At 40.9% G+C, this 17,432-nt stretch overlaps 1 protein-coding gene across 1 annotated transcript; it reads right to left on the bottom strand.

The window, feature by feature from the left end:
* Positions 1-272: 272 nt before the first annotated feature.
* Positions 273-17,042, bottom strand: LOC133002381 (phosphatidylinositol transfer protein beta isoform-like). The gene is made up of 11 exons (XM_061072181.1): positions 16,992-17,042; positions 12,852-12,882; positions 12,048-12,193; positions 11,725-11,816; positions 11,526-11,533; positions 11,324-11,398; positions 11,149-11,232; positions 8,520-8,597; positions 5,764-5,874; positions 5,260-5,382; positions 273-2,972 (listed from the first exon to the last, which is right to left on the bottom strand). The coding sequence occupies exons 1-11, from the start codon at positions 17,009-17,011 to the stop codon at positions 2,928-2,930; spliced, it is 813 nt and encodes a 270-aa protein (XP_060928164.1). The 5' UTR covers positions 17,012-17,042; the 3' UTR covers positions 273-2,927.
* Between the last annotated feature and the right edge of the window lie 390 nt (positions 17,043-17,432).

Below are 17,432 nucleotides of genomic sequence, written 5' to 3'. Positions count from 1 at the left end.
AAAATGAATCTCTTAGTCTAAGTGAACCTTTGTGCTAATTTTGAAATGATTCCCTTGAGTCAATCTGAAGATAAAACTTTCTCATCAGTGACCTTGACCTTTGATCTCACACTTGTAGTCAAGTCCTCCTAGAGTTCAGGTGAATGTTTGCAAGATGACCTTTGACCTCAGACAACAAAAATCGAATCAGTTTGTCCTCGAGTCCGTGTATGGACATCTGTCCTCAGGGCCCAGAGTCTCCAACAAGCACACAATCAGACATGAGCACAATGTAAACTAGATAAACGTTTTTATTTGATATTGAGATACAATAAGAAGATGGCACACAAAGATTTACAGAAAAAAGGGCACAAAATATCATACATTCACTACCATGTCCCCTGAATTTCAAAAAGCTGATCAGAAACATTAAAAAGCAAGCAGCTCAGAAATTAAACAATCATAGATTTCATAAATTAGGATAAGACTGTAGAGCAGCTATGTGAACACTTCCGCTCCCTATTTTCATCATCTTAAACAGATGGAAAACCACTGATGGAAGTTATTCTCTTTAGCCACTGGGTTCTGTATTCAGCAGACAGCAAGAATAATTAAGATAGACTTGGAAACATGATTATATATTTTTTACACTCTTTGATTGCATACTGCTCCACCATCACAAAGACCAACTGACGCATTTACTCCAACTAGACTGTATCACAACCAGCTCCTGTCACATTCAAACTATAGCACCACATTTCCCACCGCCAACTCTGGAACGGTCCGAGGGAAGTCAGTGGTCTGGGGCAACTGATGAGCAGGAATATCAAAGAGGTCCTTGCGCTGTATTGTTCACCTGAGAAGACTTTTGTTGTTTTGAAAAATGTTGCCTCAGACTGAAACTTTCCTATGTTTAAACCGGTGTACAGTTGCTGAATACATGTAAACATATCAGAAATCTATTTATGCGGTTTAGTACAAGCCAATAACCCATTACGAAAGGAAGTGATCGTATTCCCTCGCCAGAAAGAAGGAAATAAAAACATCTTTGAGCAAAGTATCGCTGCATCAGTGTCTTAAAAATGTGTATAATAGATCTCTATAAAAACAAACCCCAGATTGCAGTTGCACAACTGGAGACACACCAGGAAAAAAATCCCACAAACAGTAAGAATGAGCCAAGGAAACCATTTGTACTGTATACAGTTATGTATTTAACACTAGTGATGGTCAACACTGTAGGCCAGTGTCACGAGTCTGAGGCCTGAGGGGAGAAAGTGCACGATGGAGTTGAAGTCGTGTCATCAAAATGGCATACCCATCAACATGGCTGGTTTGAGGCACAGAAGTGAATCAGCCTTTTGGAGCAACAACAGTGCACACTGGCTGTCACAGCACAAACACACAGAGTTCGTCTTGCTGAAGGAATTTCATTTGCTCAGGCGCTGTGACACTTAATTAAGAAACAAGGGAATCGCATGGCATTCCACACACTGACGAAAACCAGGAGTCATCACAAATCAACTTTGCTCTTGGAGCTGTGATATGATTTACTCCCATCAAGTGGCAGCTAAAAGCTACTGCTAACATTTAGTCGTTAGCTCGATTGCCCGTCAGAAATAGGGGAGGTAGCTAGAGCGATAGCTGGCAGCAGCAGAGGTACAAGAGGTTTGATAGGTCCCATAAATATAAAAGGTCGAGAGATTAAGGCAAGGGAGTGCGTGGCGCCGGCGTCGTGTGCACACTGGTAAGGCAATTATGAATCTGTAAACACATGAAAACAGAAGAGGTCATTTGGAGATGGTCGTCCTCGGAGAACCACGTGTGGGACAGGCCCTTTTGGGAGGTGGGGGGGTATGGGGGGTTTGGGGGCGTGACAAGCCGTGTGGTTTGATGACAAAGAGGCTGGCGGGGTGCAGCACCATCTGTGGCCGTTTTTCGGCGCCTGTTATCTCAAGGGACATCAGTATGGAGGGGAAAGATGTGTTGTGCGTTGTGTGAGAATATCTTCTGAATATGGAGTGTTTGTGGAAGGGGGGGGTGTAAACACTTCCAAAGTAACATCCCTTAGCTGAACAAGCCTGCATAGATCTGCCCAGTTTGAGCTTTTAGGAGATCAGTCACCACAAAGGCGTCCGCACCTGCGAGTGTGTGTGAAAATTAATTCACATGTTTACCCACATGTACACGATGCATGCGTGTCATAAGGACGTGTATGTGGGGGTTTCTATTAAATCTGTATGGGAGTGAGAGCGAATACCTGTTCGGGCATGATTGTCAGTGCTAATAAGATGCAGTGCTTAGGGTAGAGTGGGGGGGGGAGGATTGCAATGGGCCAAGGTACCAAGGGTGTTAGTAATCTCTTAATGGAGGCTGTGGCAGGAAGGAACATGAGTATGACAAACAGACAGACTCGTGCCAGGGAATGCAAACCACTGAACCACGCTGTGTACAGTTTAAAAACCAAGGAGACAAAGATCATCAAGAGAGGAATGTTGTGGAGGATAAACATTAGGCAAAAAAAGGAAGGGAAAAGGAAAAAAACAAGAAAGTACAGAGGAAAATTTTTGGTCCTACACCTGCCACTGTGAAATCAAACCAATGAATCGCTTTTGTAAAAAAAAAAAAACATCTCTACTGCAAGTAGCTCCTCTGCACATCTCTCCAGAATGTTGGTCTGGTCAATAACATGGTGCTGATACCTGGCGTTTCTCTGCCCAGGGGATCAAAATTAACCAGAGTCTTATCAGCAGGGATCATGCTGGTTTCTAGAAATCAATTCCTCAGTGGATAGATTGTCTGTGATGGGGTGCAAGCCAGGGATCCGCTCTATTGATTGCAGGTAGCAGTGCCCCCTCCCCCCACAGCGAGGATCAGTTGAGGTAAAAAAGGCACCGAAGGACCATTGCTGCCGTCGTCATGGGTGTTTAACATCTGTTGCCGTTTCTTTATTCTGCAGCAGTGGTTCCTCGAATTTCACCCCGTTTGCGAAGCTGTGGGAGGGGGAAATAAAAAGAACAGCGTTAGGCTTGTGTAGGCTGAACAGGTGAGGGCAGGTTTGGTGGATGTTCAGTGGAAATCTTGAATGTTTGCAAAGGGATTCTCTAAGTTTTACTTGCATCACTAAACCATTACAAATACAAGTGTATTTTTTGCAAGCTACAATCTAGAGCTTTTCCTCAGAATCTTCTCCGAAGTTATCAACTGTCTCGTTTGTAATCCAGCTGGATAAAAGCATCACTTTCCCCATTCTCCCATCCTGAGGCTGATGGCTTTGGAAAGTCAATTAGTGCTAGGATCTGATAGGCGCACACCTTAATGGAACGGTTCAAACCAACAGTGGCTCTAAACAGAGGAATAGACAGATCTGATGAAATGGCACGAGGATTCACCCTCCCACTTCCTCCCTCCCCTCTTGCTCAATCACAGCACAGATTCCTTCTCAACTACAGAATTCCATTTGTATGTTAATGAGGACAAGGGAGCCATCTTGAAGCCCCCCCCCCCTCTTTTCTTGCCCCTTTTCTCATACCTCCCCCTTCTTACACCAACACCACCAGGCTGGTATATGCAAAAAGCCAACATGACTGCTGGTGCAACGCAGAGTTTCTCATTCACCCTCTGCCTTGTCAACAACCTGAACGGTCAAGTCTGTGCGTGTAGGCTTTTGCTGTAATCACGCAGTTTGGTCCGAAACAGTCTCGAGTGTGACCCTGCTAACCCTGAAGCCCAGAGGTCCAGGCCTCGTCGGCCTCCTCACCGCAGCCTCCTTTGATGGTAACCGCCTGTTTACTTACTCCAAGGGAAAATGGGAAACACATGCTGAATTGGGCGAGATGGGGGTGTGGGGGGTGGTCGGCCCGAAATGCTGTATGCTGGTAGTGGGCCAGGAATGTTTGAGCCAGGTTCACTTTGGCCAGTCCGGCCTGGATTCCTCCCTTCTTCTCCTTGTATGGCCAAATGCTGCCAGATTGATATTTTGATTTGTTCCAAAGAGCAAACCAGTGGTCAGACATTGCAGAGGGTGACTCACAGAAATTAAAGCCTGTGATTTCAAAAGAGGAACCACTTCTGTCTTGTGTTCCTCTTTGGGGAGGCTCTAGATGGCAGGTACTAGTCCTGAGCAAGTCTTCTGTGGATTTTTTTCTTCAAACTGCTGGGCCCCTCTTAAAAAATAGCATGTGTGATTCTGAGAAAGTTTGCCCAGATGTCTGGATATATCCAGAAGACAAGAACTTGCACATGTACAACACACACACACTCAGGCAAACCCTTTCCAATGGGTCGACATGAGAGTGAACAATATAGTATATACGTCATACATCTCTACGATCTGGTGTTATTGATTAACTAATTCAGTGTGAGTTATGGGGTTGCATTTGAAAGCATACAATCATACGCGTGCACATAAAGACAGATTAAAAGCCCTTCACAACACCGAAGAGTAGAGAGTGAGAGCAACATATATGTGCAGCAACGCAGAAACCCCACAGGGAGCCGAGATCGGCCTTTACCCGTGACAACTTAGAGATCAACACTCAGTTTCTACCTGGCCTAGCTAGTCGTCTGCAGACTTTGTACCTCGCACAGAGCCCTTCTTACGCATCTGGACAAAAGTAAGAGACAGGAGATCAGGGACAGAGCAACGAGGAAGCCTGTGGTGGGCAGCTAGCACCGGGCCACGTTACCTACGGTTTGGTTTCTTTTAATTGTTATGAATCCTAAAATGTATTCTGAAATATAAAGCTTTTAAATTTATAGAGCAAAATGTAGAAAGAGAAACCCCTTCTCATGCTTTATATTTAATGAACAAAAACTCATATTTTGCTCCCCACAGAAAAGTTGAAAGCAGACAAAGCAAAGGATATAATACATTCATAAAATATTGGTATTTACTATTTGCAGTTAATATTACTATAATAGTTTTATGTTAAACCATATTCCCACACATTTTAATGGTTTATGCAAAACGGATCAATTAATATTCATCAAATAAAATGGAAAGTTATTTGAAAACAATGTATTATATATATATATATCTACAGTATTAACAGTATTTTCAAGATGTTTATTCAGAGGGTTTGGGTTTTAAAAAAAATTGTATAATTAAAGCAGGTTTCCTATTTAACATCACTAGGACAACTCTGTAAGATAAAAAACTTTGACCATGTCACAATTGATCATCTGCAGCCTGTAAATGTTTTGAGCTCAGAGACAGTTCCCTGCACAAAGCCAAACAAGTACAGGGTGTATTTGTAATTATGGGTAATTTTTACTCACGTCCTCCAACTCCCTCTGAGTCTCTGCCTCCATCCGCCGGATATCCTCCATAGTCAGGTCCACCCATTTATCAATCCAGCAGAAGACTTGGCGGTGAAAGTTAGTGAAGATCCTCTTCTCTTGCTGAGGGAGACAGTGATGGACTCGTTAGAGTTGGATGACATGAATAAAAATCAATATCACATGATTAATTCTGCCATTTAGAAAGATAAATAATTACAATGTGGAAATTGAATGTAAAATTACAATAATAGACAATCAATTTATTTAACGCTGAGCATTAATTACAGGCCATTTAAAAAAAAACATGAGTCATTGTGGAATTACACGTGAAACAATAACACCATCACGATAGATTCTGCAACAACTGACTCATCACCCTGCACTAGTATTGGTAAGAAGACCAAGGGGAGTAAGACTTCTGCAAACTGAAGCTCCCAGAATCTGAATACATCTCATGGCCCATGATAAATAGACAGGGTGAAGTGTAAACCTGTCACTTACCTCATGGATTATGTTCTCCGCTTTGTTCTGCAGACCCCACCACTTGAACTTGACTGTGACCAGTTTGTAGGCACACATCTTTGGGCAGTCAGTCTGACTAACCAACTCTCTCTGTTGGGAGAAGAACAGCAGAGTTAAAAACTCACTTTTTAAAAAGCTCAGTATCAGAATAAATAACAGCAAAAACTTTCCAAGCTGAAAATAATTGTGGAAAACTGCAGCAGCAGACAGAGAATATAATTTTAGACTAAACGTGGCTGCATTCAAAGCTTAAAATCATTAATACATAATGCTTTGGGTATGGAGCTTGCTGAAATAATTATAACTATGAAGATGTGCTCTGCACAGATAAAAGTACCCTAATCTACAACACACTTTCTAAATCCATCTGCTGCTTGCACTCTGCCTCCCTCTAAAGAGAAGAAAAGGAAGAGGGGGGTTGGGGCAGAGCAAAGTGGATAAACTCCAGATAAAGGGACAATTTCTCTGCCTCCGCCCTGACAGCGACACCTTTCCCAACAGGCATGCCTTTGTGGCCACGGAAGGCAGATAAAACGCTGCTCGCGAAACGATAAGGGTGTCACGGTGCAAAGCTGGTTACATTATTAACACCTAGGACCTGCTCGCCCCCAGAACACACACACTCTCCTCAGAGAACACCTGTTTAATTAATCACTTCATTCTGGCTCGGCATTCCAAGGGAAAATGCCACAGACCCGCCTCAATCACCCTCATCCCACTGCCGTTTGATGCCGCGATCATGGTGGAGAGCGAGAGAGGGGAAATGAGAAACATTTCTAAATTTGCAGTGGGTTTAGAAAAGTTGTCATCGCTAAAGGAGAACTTCACATGAAACGGATTCTACATCAAAACATTTACGGTGACATTTCTTCTCTCCCTCTCTGTGCCCCACTCAAAGGAGAAGAAGTTTTCAGAAATACAAAGGGTACTGATATGCAAGCATGTGTGCATGCAGAGATAGACAAGAGTTTTATTGCTCTGAGAAGCTGGCAGAGATTGTGCCTCTGTTGTCACATAACTACTTCTTTTTTTTCACCTTTTCAAAAACAGTCTTTTTCCCCATGTCCACAGCGGACGGGAAAGTGATCTAATTAAAAACACAAAATAAAAAGTTGTGCTTCTTTATTCATACTTTTTAAAAGCTGTTTGGCTGCCTTTGTTCTGTGAACACTCTTGAAGCAGAGGAAAGTTTCCCGTGGTGAACTTTGAGGGCTCCACTGCAGAAGAGAAAATTCTCAGTGCTGTAGAAGTGAGCAGGACCCGTTTGTGAGGCTGTGGGTTATGATGGGGTTTAGAGGGGAAGCTAAAAAAACTCCTGACAAAGTTACTCCGAGTGGATGAGCTCCGTCTTATTGACTTATTACTTTTAATCAAAAGTACATCAGTCTTTATTCGGAAGTGCTGCTTGTCAAATTTAGAATCAATGTCAATACAAACTGTCCCATTTCTGTCTTCATCTTCTGTCTCACACAAAGGATGGCAGACGGAGCTCAGAATAGAATCTTTATCTGAGCTGGTGACTTAACATTTCTATTACGTCCAATTAAGCGAAGAAAGAGGTGATTTGTCTTCATCAAACTGCAGCTACAGAGCTACGGACACCACTCCAACCTTCCACCAGCTCTGATTACAGGCACTAGTCTGTGTGAAAACCAAACTACTATCTACAAATTAATCTAAATTAAAGACAAATACTGTGCAAGTTCACGTCTACATGTACATGTTTTTGCTACACTACAATTTAAAACATCCCTTTTTTTGTGTAAAAACTGCTTAAGTTCAGTCAAGTTTCATAGGGACCATGACTGAAAACATGTTCCAAGTCCAGCCACAAATTCTTGATTTGATTGAGGTCTGGACTGTGACTCTGGAACTCCACAACACGAACATCAATTTGTGTTTAGGCATTTCCTGAGTAACTTTGAGTTCATTTTCGGAGGTTGCCGTCTTGCTGGAAAATAAACCTCGCAAGCAGCAGTTCTCATGAAGATCGAGCAGCTTCTCTTCTTTCTTCTGCTACATTACTTTAACCTGCCATCTTCATAAACCCTCAGTGCATAGAAGCGTCCCCACAGCGTGATGCTGCCACCAGCAGACAACAAACACACAAAGCTCAGTGTTTGGTCTCAGACCACTGAACTTTCTTCTATTTTCAGAGTCTCCCACATACCTTCTGGCAATGTCATGTGTTTTGTTTTCAAAAGTGTCTATTTTGTTGTTGTGGGTTTCTTCGATACTTGTATGCATGTTGTCTCCCGACCCTGAAGCTTCTTCAGAGGTGGCGTAGGCCTTGCTGCCGGGAGGACCTTCTGCTCTACACCGATTTATGGATGTTCGATATGCTTACATCTAACGTAGACCAACTTTAGTTTATTCACTACCTTAAGAAACTCTAAATATTAAATTGCAGATATGCTGAATTTTTCAGAGGAAAAAACTCCAGCAACCATTTTTAAATCATGAACTGTACGTGATTATCCAAGATCAGACCTGGGTCTGTTATGAATGACAGTGACCTGGCATACACTTTTTATTTGTATTTTTTTTTAAACCATCCAAGGTGGTCCATGCCCCCATCGGTATTAAATCAGTCATGGATGGGTCTTTGCCAACGTTAGCAGGGTAAAAATATATGTATACTGCCTTCAAATAGTCTGTTATACAGGTTCTAGACATTGGTTGAATTTGTGTGTGAATGTTATGAATTGAATTTCCACAGTTCACAAGTGCATTACCTTCCAGTTGGGCCCAAGAGGTCCTCTGCCCGTCTTAACTGACTTGAACTGGGTAGGATCCTCATCTGGCTTGTAGTCCTAAAGTGAGAACAGTTTATATAAATCAATATGAAACAACACATATTACTAGTATTAAAATTATAAACACCATTCAATAAATTTCTGTATTACTGATTTACGTTTATTCATGAATACTGCTGCACCATGAACAATTGGGTTCAAATAAAAAGAAAGAAAGAAAGTGTGATAAAGACATTTCTGTAATTTAGTTTCTCAGACAAAGCACTAAGAAAATTACATTTTTATTTCATTATAGCATTGAGTATGTCACTGAACTGGCAGCTTGGAGGCTACGACTAAGGGGCACTGATGCCACTGGCAATGTTTATTCAATTAAGGTGACAGAGGAGCCAATGTTTCTAAGTGAAAGTTTCTATCTACCTACACGAGTAATGCTTGTGTTGCTGTACTTTCAAGTAGGCATGTGTTTGAGTCTACTGCTGCTCCAACCGACACAGCACTATTTATTCTATACATTCAGTACAAACAGTAATATCTTGTCAAACCCATTTTACTGAACAAACCACTTGGACCCTGAGGTCCCAAGGCAAAAAGATTTTAAAAAGCATTTAGAAAAAAACAGAGTCAGTGAGTGCATATGCCAAGCACATGAGCACAAACATGACAGAGTTGACTTCATAAAGCAGCAGAGAAATAATATACAAATAAATGAAATGGCTTTTAAATTATCAACAGCTCAAGGGCCCAGCAATTTCAAATAAATCATGATGCGCCTGCAGCTAAAAGCTACTTTTCAGGGCTATCGGCCAACAGGAGGGTGCCCAACGTGTGGAGAGAGATAGAAACCCACTCCAACACACACACACAAACTAATTTGGCTGTTTTAATGCTGAGAGCTCCATCACTATAACAATACAGTGTGCTGCACTAATGAGGCCTGTGAATCGATGTGCCGTGGTAGACGAAAAGGAGCTACTCCTCGAGTTAAAGAGTGTGTGTGAAGAGCGCAAGTGTGTTTGTGTCGTGCGAGTGTGTGTGTTTGTCTAGTTCCAGCATACGAAGCACTGTGAGCTTTAATTACACTAACAAACTCATCTGTGCTGGCGGTGTGCCTCAGGCCCTGCAGCCATGCCCGAGGCTGAGGGCTGATAGGGCCCTCAGACACAACACACTGCTCCAGAAAGGCAAACACGTCCGCCTCGTTAACTACCCACCGCAAACAAGCACGTACACACACACACGTACAAGTACACACACACAAACTAATGCTGCTTAGTCAAATAGCCACACATGCACACAAACACACAACGACGGTGAAATGAGGCAATGGGATGTCAAATAACAGCAATAATGTGTAACATCTTCAAATAAGATTTCAGAGACTCCAAATTGAGTATTAAAACTCATTTATATTCTGAAATATTATTGAGGCAATTTTCCATGGTGTGTTCAGTTTATACGATTTCTTGATACAAATTAGCTGGTATGCAACAATATTTACGAACAGAAAACAGTGAGTGATTGTTGAGCTTTGTAAATATCAAGAATTTCAAGAAAATAAGCTTAATTTTAAGTAGTCTACAGCTTTGATACGTCATTGTGACAAGAAACATACAAATATACATGCACGCACACACATTCATACATATATGCTATTGAATCAACATTTAATCAATGTAAATAGAAGTACGATGCTGCAGTCGCAATTGGCAGATACCAAAAATGACTGGATGAGAAGATTCTTGTGATTACATCAATATTCTTTAACTGCTCGGTTCTAGCAATCCACCAACGATGTCAATATGGTATGTTTATTTTACATCTACACACACACATATATATTTATAAAATCAGCCTAAGATCCACTCCAGTTCCACTAAAAACAGTCCTAGTGGAGATAAGTAGTTATACTTCGATGCATGGGCTCAAAGTCTATATTATGACCTGATTTGAGTTAAATTTGCTCACTGTACCAACTGCCTGATTGGCAACCATGGGATCTAGAGCCTTCAGCCGCTCCACGCCTCTGGAGCTCTTTACCACCAGACATTCGTAACATTGACTCTCCATTTTCAAATCTCATCTAAAACCTTTTCTTTTGAAAACAGACAGTTTGATTGTGTCTTTGATACATTTTTTTTGTTGTGTTTTTATCTTTTTGCCGTGTAAGGTGACCTTGAGTGCTCTGAAAGGAGCCTATAAATAAAATGAATTATTATTATTTAGTTATTATTGGTCTTTTGCAACAAACAATAACTTACTCCAACAGTGGAGCAACTGTGCATTCAAAACAACAATGAATTAAATTAATCAAATTGCTTACTTTTATGTCAAACATCTACAGATACTAGTTTCTCCATTGTGATGATCTGCAAGTTCAGAACAACATAAAATCTCTTACTTTTGAAAAGGACGAAAGTGTTTTGTTTGTGGACGTTTTTTTAAGATGTACTTAAAAAGGTAAATCACGGCTGGTCAAGAACATTTAAAACATTCATGATTTCTGGATTAGTATTGGATGTTATCTTGGTAGTGATCAGGATTCTCCACATGAAGGCGCCAATTTCTCTTGCACATAAAATCTGCCGATCAGATAGATTCTACTTACGGCAGCCGCCACTTTTAGATTGTCTGCGATGTCAATTGGCACGACAGTAACCTTGTCCCATGTGGCCTGGTCTAGTCCGTGCACCTTGAAAAAATAAAACAAAAAAGGCAATAAGAGCATATAAACTCAAAACTGGTGGTGAGATTGATGTTTGATATTATGCAGAGGTGCTCACGTTTTCTTGAGTTCCAATGTCTGGTTTGTGCCACGTCTCGATTTTAATGATGAAATCGTCTTTCATATACTCGTTCTAGAAGCATCAGGACATGAGTAATAATATATATCAGTGGCTTGAGCAACCTGAGAAACATTGACTTAGTTACAACTAGCATATTTTGATAACTTATGCAATACAAAGTTTATTTAAGGATACCTACCGTCACAACTGGATCAAGGTCAGACATGAGGAGCAAACAAGGGAAAAACACCATTAAAAATGCATACAAACCACAAAAAGACAATAAATTCACACCAACAGAACATGCATGCAATTAACACACGTGTGTTTAACCATGGAGAGGACTTAAGGGTTTCAAAGATAAAGCAAAGGTAAATTGATATGGCAGGGGGACTCACTGGTTCTGCAGTAGGGGTAGGCATTCCAAGCTTTTTCATGGAATACCATGGCGCTGTCTGGGGCCAAGTACCTGACAAGCCCTGGTACCCGACTGTAGGGTGGAGGGAGAGGATGGGTAAGTGCAGGCAGAGAAAAGGAAAAGAAGACACATCACTACACCTATTAGTTGTTCTAGAGGAAAGAGAAGGCTAATGAACTACTTGGAATGTTTCAAAACAAAGCTTAGACAACACTGCCACTGCCTGGTGGCACAGTGCTATTGCATTGTGTGAGGGCAGTTATGATGTCAAATAATAATAGCTTTAAAAATAAAAGCACATACCTCTTTAAGTGGTAGATTTTATGTGTATACTGTCCTTTCTCTCCATCTTTTTCATAGGGCTCGTTCTTCAGTACCTCGATACCTTCACCACCGCCTGTCTCATTTTTACTGGCCTCAGCCACAGAAAACAGCTGCGCCACCTGGTACTGTTTCACAAACAACATTGACATGAACAACTGTGTGCAAAGAAAATACATGAAAACTGTTCAACAGTAACTTGCTTATCCTTTACATTCAATAAAGTATACAATGTGTTCTGAAACTGGACACAGCAATAAACGACCTTTGAATCACCAAACAAGTGAGATACAAATGTTTGAATAAGCATTTTTAATAAAAGCTTCAGGTGGGAGCAAGATAGGCGTCTTTTTTATTATACTGCCCTATAACCCAAATAGAATAAAGGGCAATCTGGAGAGTGTACTGTGTATTTCACACAGATTTCACTCATCTGCAAACCAAATTAACTGCAACAGAAGGGTAGATGTTTGCTTATGGTATCTAGCAGAACTCAGGGATTTTCACTGTAAGAGAACACTTGGTTTGCATTTATTCGGAATGAGTTTTAAAATGCGACACTAATGGCCAAAAGAAAGAAAGAATGACCTGTGGTGCAAGTGGAAATAGTTTTAAAACTAGTTTAATGAAACTAAAATGAACAGACAACTTAATTCATAAAATAACTTTACTTAATTGCAAGTGCCCCTCTCCTGTCACCACACGTGCCATTTATGAAGAGGGCAGACTGGTGAAAAGGCTATAAAATAACAAAGTCATTAGGGAGATAAGAGAACAATTACTCACCTCCTCAACACTACAGGGTAAAACCACTCGGCTGCAAAAGAAAGTGAGAAGGTTAGTATAATTTTATTTTATTTTGAAAGTTACACTGTTCAATATTAAACAATTCTGGAAGATAACATCAGAATTTTTTTTAACTCAGAATGAACACGGTTATGTGTAAACTTACACCAAAAGTAAATTCAACTATATTGTACTAAACAGAATGTATAAATAAAAATTTATAAATTGATCAAAACAGTCAGGACCCACAGATCCCGCAGATCCATAAATAGCACATCAAATAAAACTGAAAACTCATTGCTGAACCATAAAAAGTCTCCATATCGAGAAAGGTGAAACTTCCGTCAATTTTTGTTTGCTTTTCCATATGCATCATGTATCTATACTCTCCAACATTTACTCACAATCCATTATAAATGGCTTATTTACTTAAAATATTCATCATGATTTTGACCCGTTAATTGTCGGTTACGGTCAACATACCAGAAATCAAAACTCCATCATAGCATTAGAAATAACAACCTAATAACCTAAATGCAGAAAAAGATTTGACTGGGAACTAAGGCACAAAAGGCTGGTTGTGGTCACTCCCTACTACTACAGCCCAGTTCACTGACTGCTGACTTCGGCAATAGGAGAGGAAACCAACATTAGAGCAGAGTGGAAAAGTTAGAGCTGAGAGAAGCCAGGTTTGGATACAGCCACACCATAAGGAACAGTCAAGAGAAAAGAGGCGTGAGAGGAAGAGTAGTAAAGGAAAATGTGAGAGTCATTTTGGGCTAAAAATAATACAGGTCTACTCTTTTTCACACACACACACAGAGGAAGTTCTCTCGAAAGCATAAATATAAAGCACGGCCGTGTGTGACACTGCATTTTTACTTTTTACTGCATCATTGTGCTCTAATGTGGATGGATGATGACAGTGAATGAGACGTGACAATGAGAATTCATATTTTATCCAGAATTAACATGACTTCATTAACTTGAGGGCAAAGAAGGTTAAGGACATATGTGAATGCGATGTGAATATTGCAAGTCAAAGTTCACAACAGTTGAACTTCACAATAAGCTGAGGTATAATTTGCCGTTCCATAGGAAGCATATATTTTATTGGTTTCCTCGATCGCACCGATTGGAAGTGAATGGGAGGCGAAGGTTCGTCACAGACATGTTTGTTTTTATGTGACTGGGCCCTAATCTTCACAATGACACCCATGATGGCATACCCAAAATAAATGTCTTATTATAACCGTGCACAGGCACACCTGAAGGCAAAGTTCTCTTTATAGATAACAGTCCACCTGCAACTAATGAATATTAAACAACCAGGGTGACCAATGGTCTTCTCAGGTGAATCATGGCATCAAGCAACCGACATTGAAGAGCTTGCGAGTCAGGTGGATATGAATAAAGACAGAGTTTGGTGGCAACAGTTACAGCAGTGATATCATTACTGCAGTGGTGACATTCAATAAATTATTTTCCCAGGATTATTAAATTCAGACACAGCTGCAATATCCCCAATCTATCAAATTTAGTATTTCTAGTTTATTGTGAAGAGTTAAATCAGCGTCACAAAAGTCATCCAGATAGGTACTCTTCTCTTTCAAAACAAACCAACAAACAGAAGAACCCTAAAAGATGACACAATATATCATACCGATACAATAGGGCCAGCCATGATTTCAAAAAAAGCCACAGAACCGGAACAGAGTAATCCTTATCCCACCCCCTATTCCCATGAGTGCTACCTATGGGTGTATGCCGAGTGGGTTGTGTGCAAGTTTTAAGGTGTTTTAGCCTTTCAAGTAAGAGATAAGGTGTCCTCTCAAATTCCCCGTATTGGTTTTTGAGAACATTTCTAAGTGTGGATCATTTCATTTAGCCAATGTTTTAAAGTGGGTACTTCTTTATTCTTCCAATAAAGAAAGATGAGCTTCTTGGCAGTGAGAAGAAAAGAAGCGTTGTTGAGACATCTGCAGTCTGCTCAGCTTTTCTGATACTCCTATGGGGATTAGTACCGGATCAGGTTTTAACCCCCCCTTCAAATATCCCAATCCCGAAGTTATGAAAATTAGGACATAGGGCGGAACTGTGTAATAGGGTGGATTCTGTTGAGCTACATTTATCACACTGTGCTGAGACATCCGGAAACAATCTCAGTAGTTTCATCTTTGGATGTGCAGTCTATGTAAAATCTTAAATTGTATTAGACGTTGACGTGCACTGACCGAGCAGGCATGAATATATCTCAGGCTTTTATCTCAGATATCCTTCAATAGTTGTTCACCAAGCTCAACTTCCCATTCTGCCTTGATGGTGTGGGAAGTGGTCTGAGATATAATCTGCAAGGAATTCTAGAGAGAAGAAATTCTATTTCAGACCTGGCAAAAAGTTTTAGACTGATCTAATTCATCTGGCCCTACTCTCAGAATCAGGGAGACAGTCCTCACATAACTTCTGACCTGAAGATAATAACTCCCGTTGTGGAAGGTCAGGTTTATATGTTGGAAAGATGCAAACGCCCCCCCCCCCTATCCCCAAAGGGGCTCGTATCAAACACATACATGTCTGCTAAGTAACAGTGAGAGAGTGAGTGACAGGCGCACTTTAAGTTATCTGTTACAACTTAAGGCTCTTATGGAACAGTTGTCGTCCAAGGACAAATAAAGTGGATCAATAATATGCTAAATAATCACCTCATCATCGCTATTTCATCTCAAAAATGTCTACGAATGGATTTAAGTTTGTGAACTGGTGCACAAATTCTCCCAGAAACTTACCACATTGCAGCTAACTGATATATGACGCCAATTTAATATTTTCACATCCCATAAAACAGTGTTTTAATAATAAAAACCTTAAACAAACATTTATTTAACATTAATGCACTCAAATGTTTTAAGCGATAGAAAATGTGTATTATCTCTGTTTGCTTAAAATTTAAGCAAACAGAGATAATACACATTTAAGCCTTAAATAGACCTGCACTTAACTTATACGCTTATTTTAAAATAGGTGTTAAATACATATTAATGGAAGTAAGATTTACAAAATAGGTCTAAATAATCACTTAAGTTATCAGTATTAATGAATGTGTAGAGGAAACAAAAAGGTATGGATTTAAAAGAAATACCATATAGACTGTGTAATAAAGTTCAAAATGTCAAAATCAAACCACTGAACATACATGAGCCACAACCACACGAATGATTTGATCAAGTATAAATTGTGATTTTCAATTTGAATGATTAAACTAAGCTATGTTCATCCCAATGAAAAAGGTAAAAGTCACTACCCTAACCCTTTTGACAAACAGGAGAGAAGAAGTTTCTGTCAAACTTCCTGTCTGCATTCAAACGACCACCAATTAATTTACTGATGAAGCCAAGGTTGTGGATGGCAACCATTACCCGAAGATACAAAGTAAGTTAACAACTTTATAAAAGTGTTAAGAGACCATTAAATAAACACGTTGAACCAGCTGGACACACTCATGCTGGTTTAATGTAAACACGAGCAAACAACTTCGTGACAACTACAGGTAAGCTAGCTAGCCTCACCTGGAACCTACCACCGCTAGCAAACCAGTGAGAGGTTTGTTTGAAACACAAGCAAATCCGATGAATTTGCATGATATTAAAAGTCTCTTATCTCAGGTTAGACAAGCTGGCGTCAGCACGGCTTTACGAGTGGATGTGGCCGAGATAACACGAACAGCGCTGCAGACTTCCCGTTCAACTTCAGCCTTTAGGTTAGCGGGCGTTAGCAGGACGAGAGCTACTTCTTAGCTCCAGTCCGCCCGGGTTGAACTTATGTGAGCTCGGTGGACCTTTCAGACTCACAGCCCACTGCCAGGCTGAGAACCAGCGGAGAACCAGCTGCTGAAGGAGGAGGCTGGAGCCCGTTAGAGGAGACGTGTCTGTCCGAGCCGGTAGGCCACAGCTGCTCCCGGGGACAGCCGAGCCGCCCTCGTGTGTCTGACACACACTCACACACACACACACACGGTGGAAAGTTTCCACCAGCTTCCAGACACTGAAACAACCCCCCCACCACCACAGTGAAGGAGTTGAAACCCCAGCGGGGGACCGGCTGGAGGCGGTCACAGGTTAGTTAGAGGGAAACAGAACTTACTACTCCTTGATGAGAGTCATCTTCTTCCTCTCGAAACTCAACTCAAGCTGCTCCGCTACCTCAGCGCTGCTGACGTCACGAGCTCCTATGAACTGCGCCTGGCCCCGCCCCTATGAGCGCTGATTGGTTAGAGGGAGGAACAAGGGAACTACGTATCCGTGTCGACCAATCAGGTCCATGTATGCTGGCCCTTGACCCTATAATGTACAGCGGCTCTGATCGTTAGCCAGATAGATGGATAGATAGATATATAGATAGATAGACAGACAGATAGATGGATAGACAGGCAGACAGATAGACGGATATATATATCTATAAATATAGATATAAATAGATAGATAGATAGATAGATGGACAGACAGACAGACAGACAGACAGATAGATATATAGATAGATAAATAGATAGACAGACAGATAGATGGATAGACAGGCAGACAGATA

Source organism: Limanda limanda, chromosome 5 (genome assembly GCF_963576545.1).
Source record: "Limanda limanda chromosome 5, fLimLim1.1, whole genome shotgun sequence".
Lineage (NCBI taxonomy): Eukaryota > Metazoa > Chordata > Actinopteri > Pleuronectiformes > Pleuronectidae > Limanda > Limanda limanda.
This window is presented reverse-complemented; position numbering and strand designations above follow the sequence as displayed.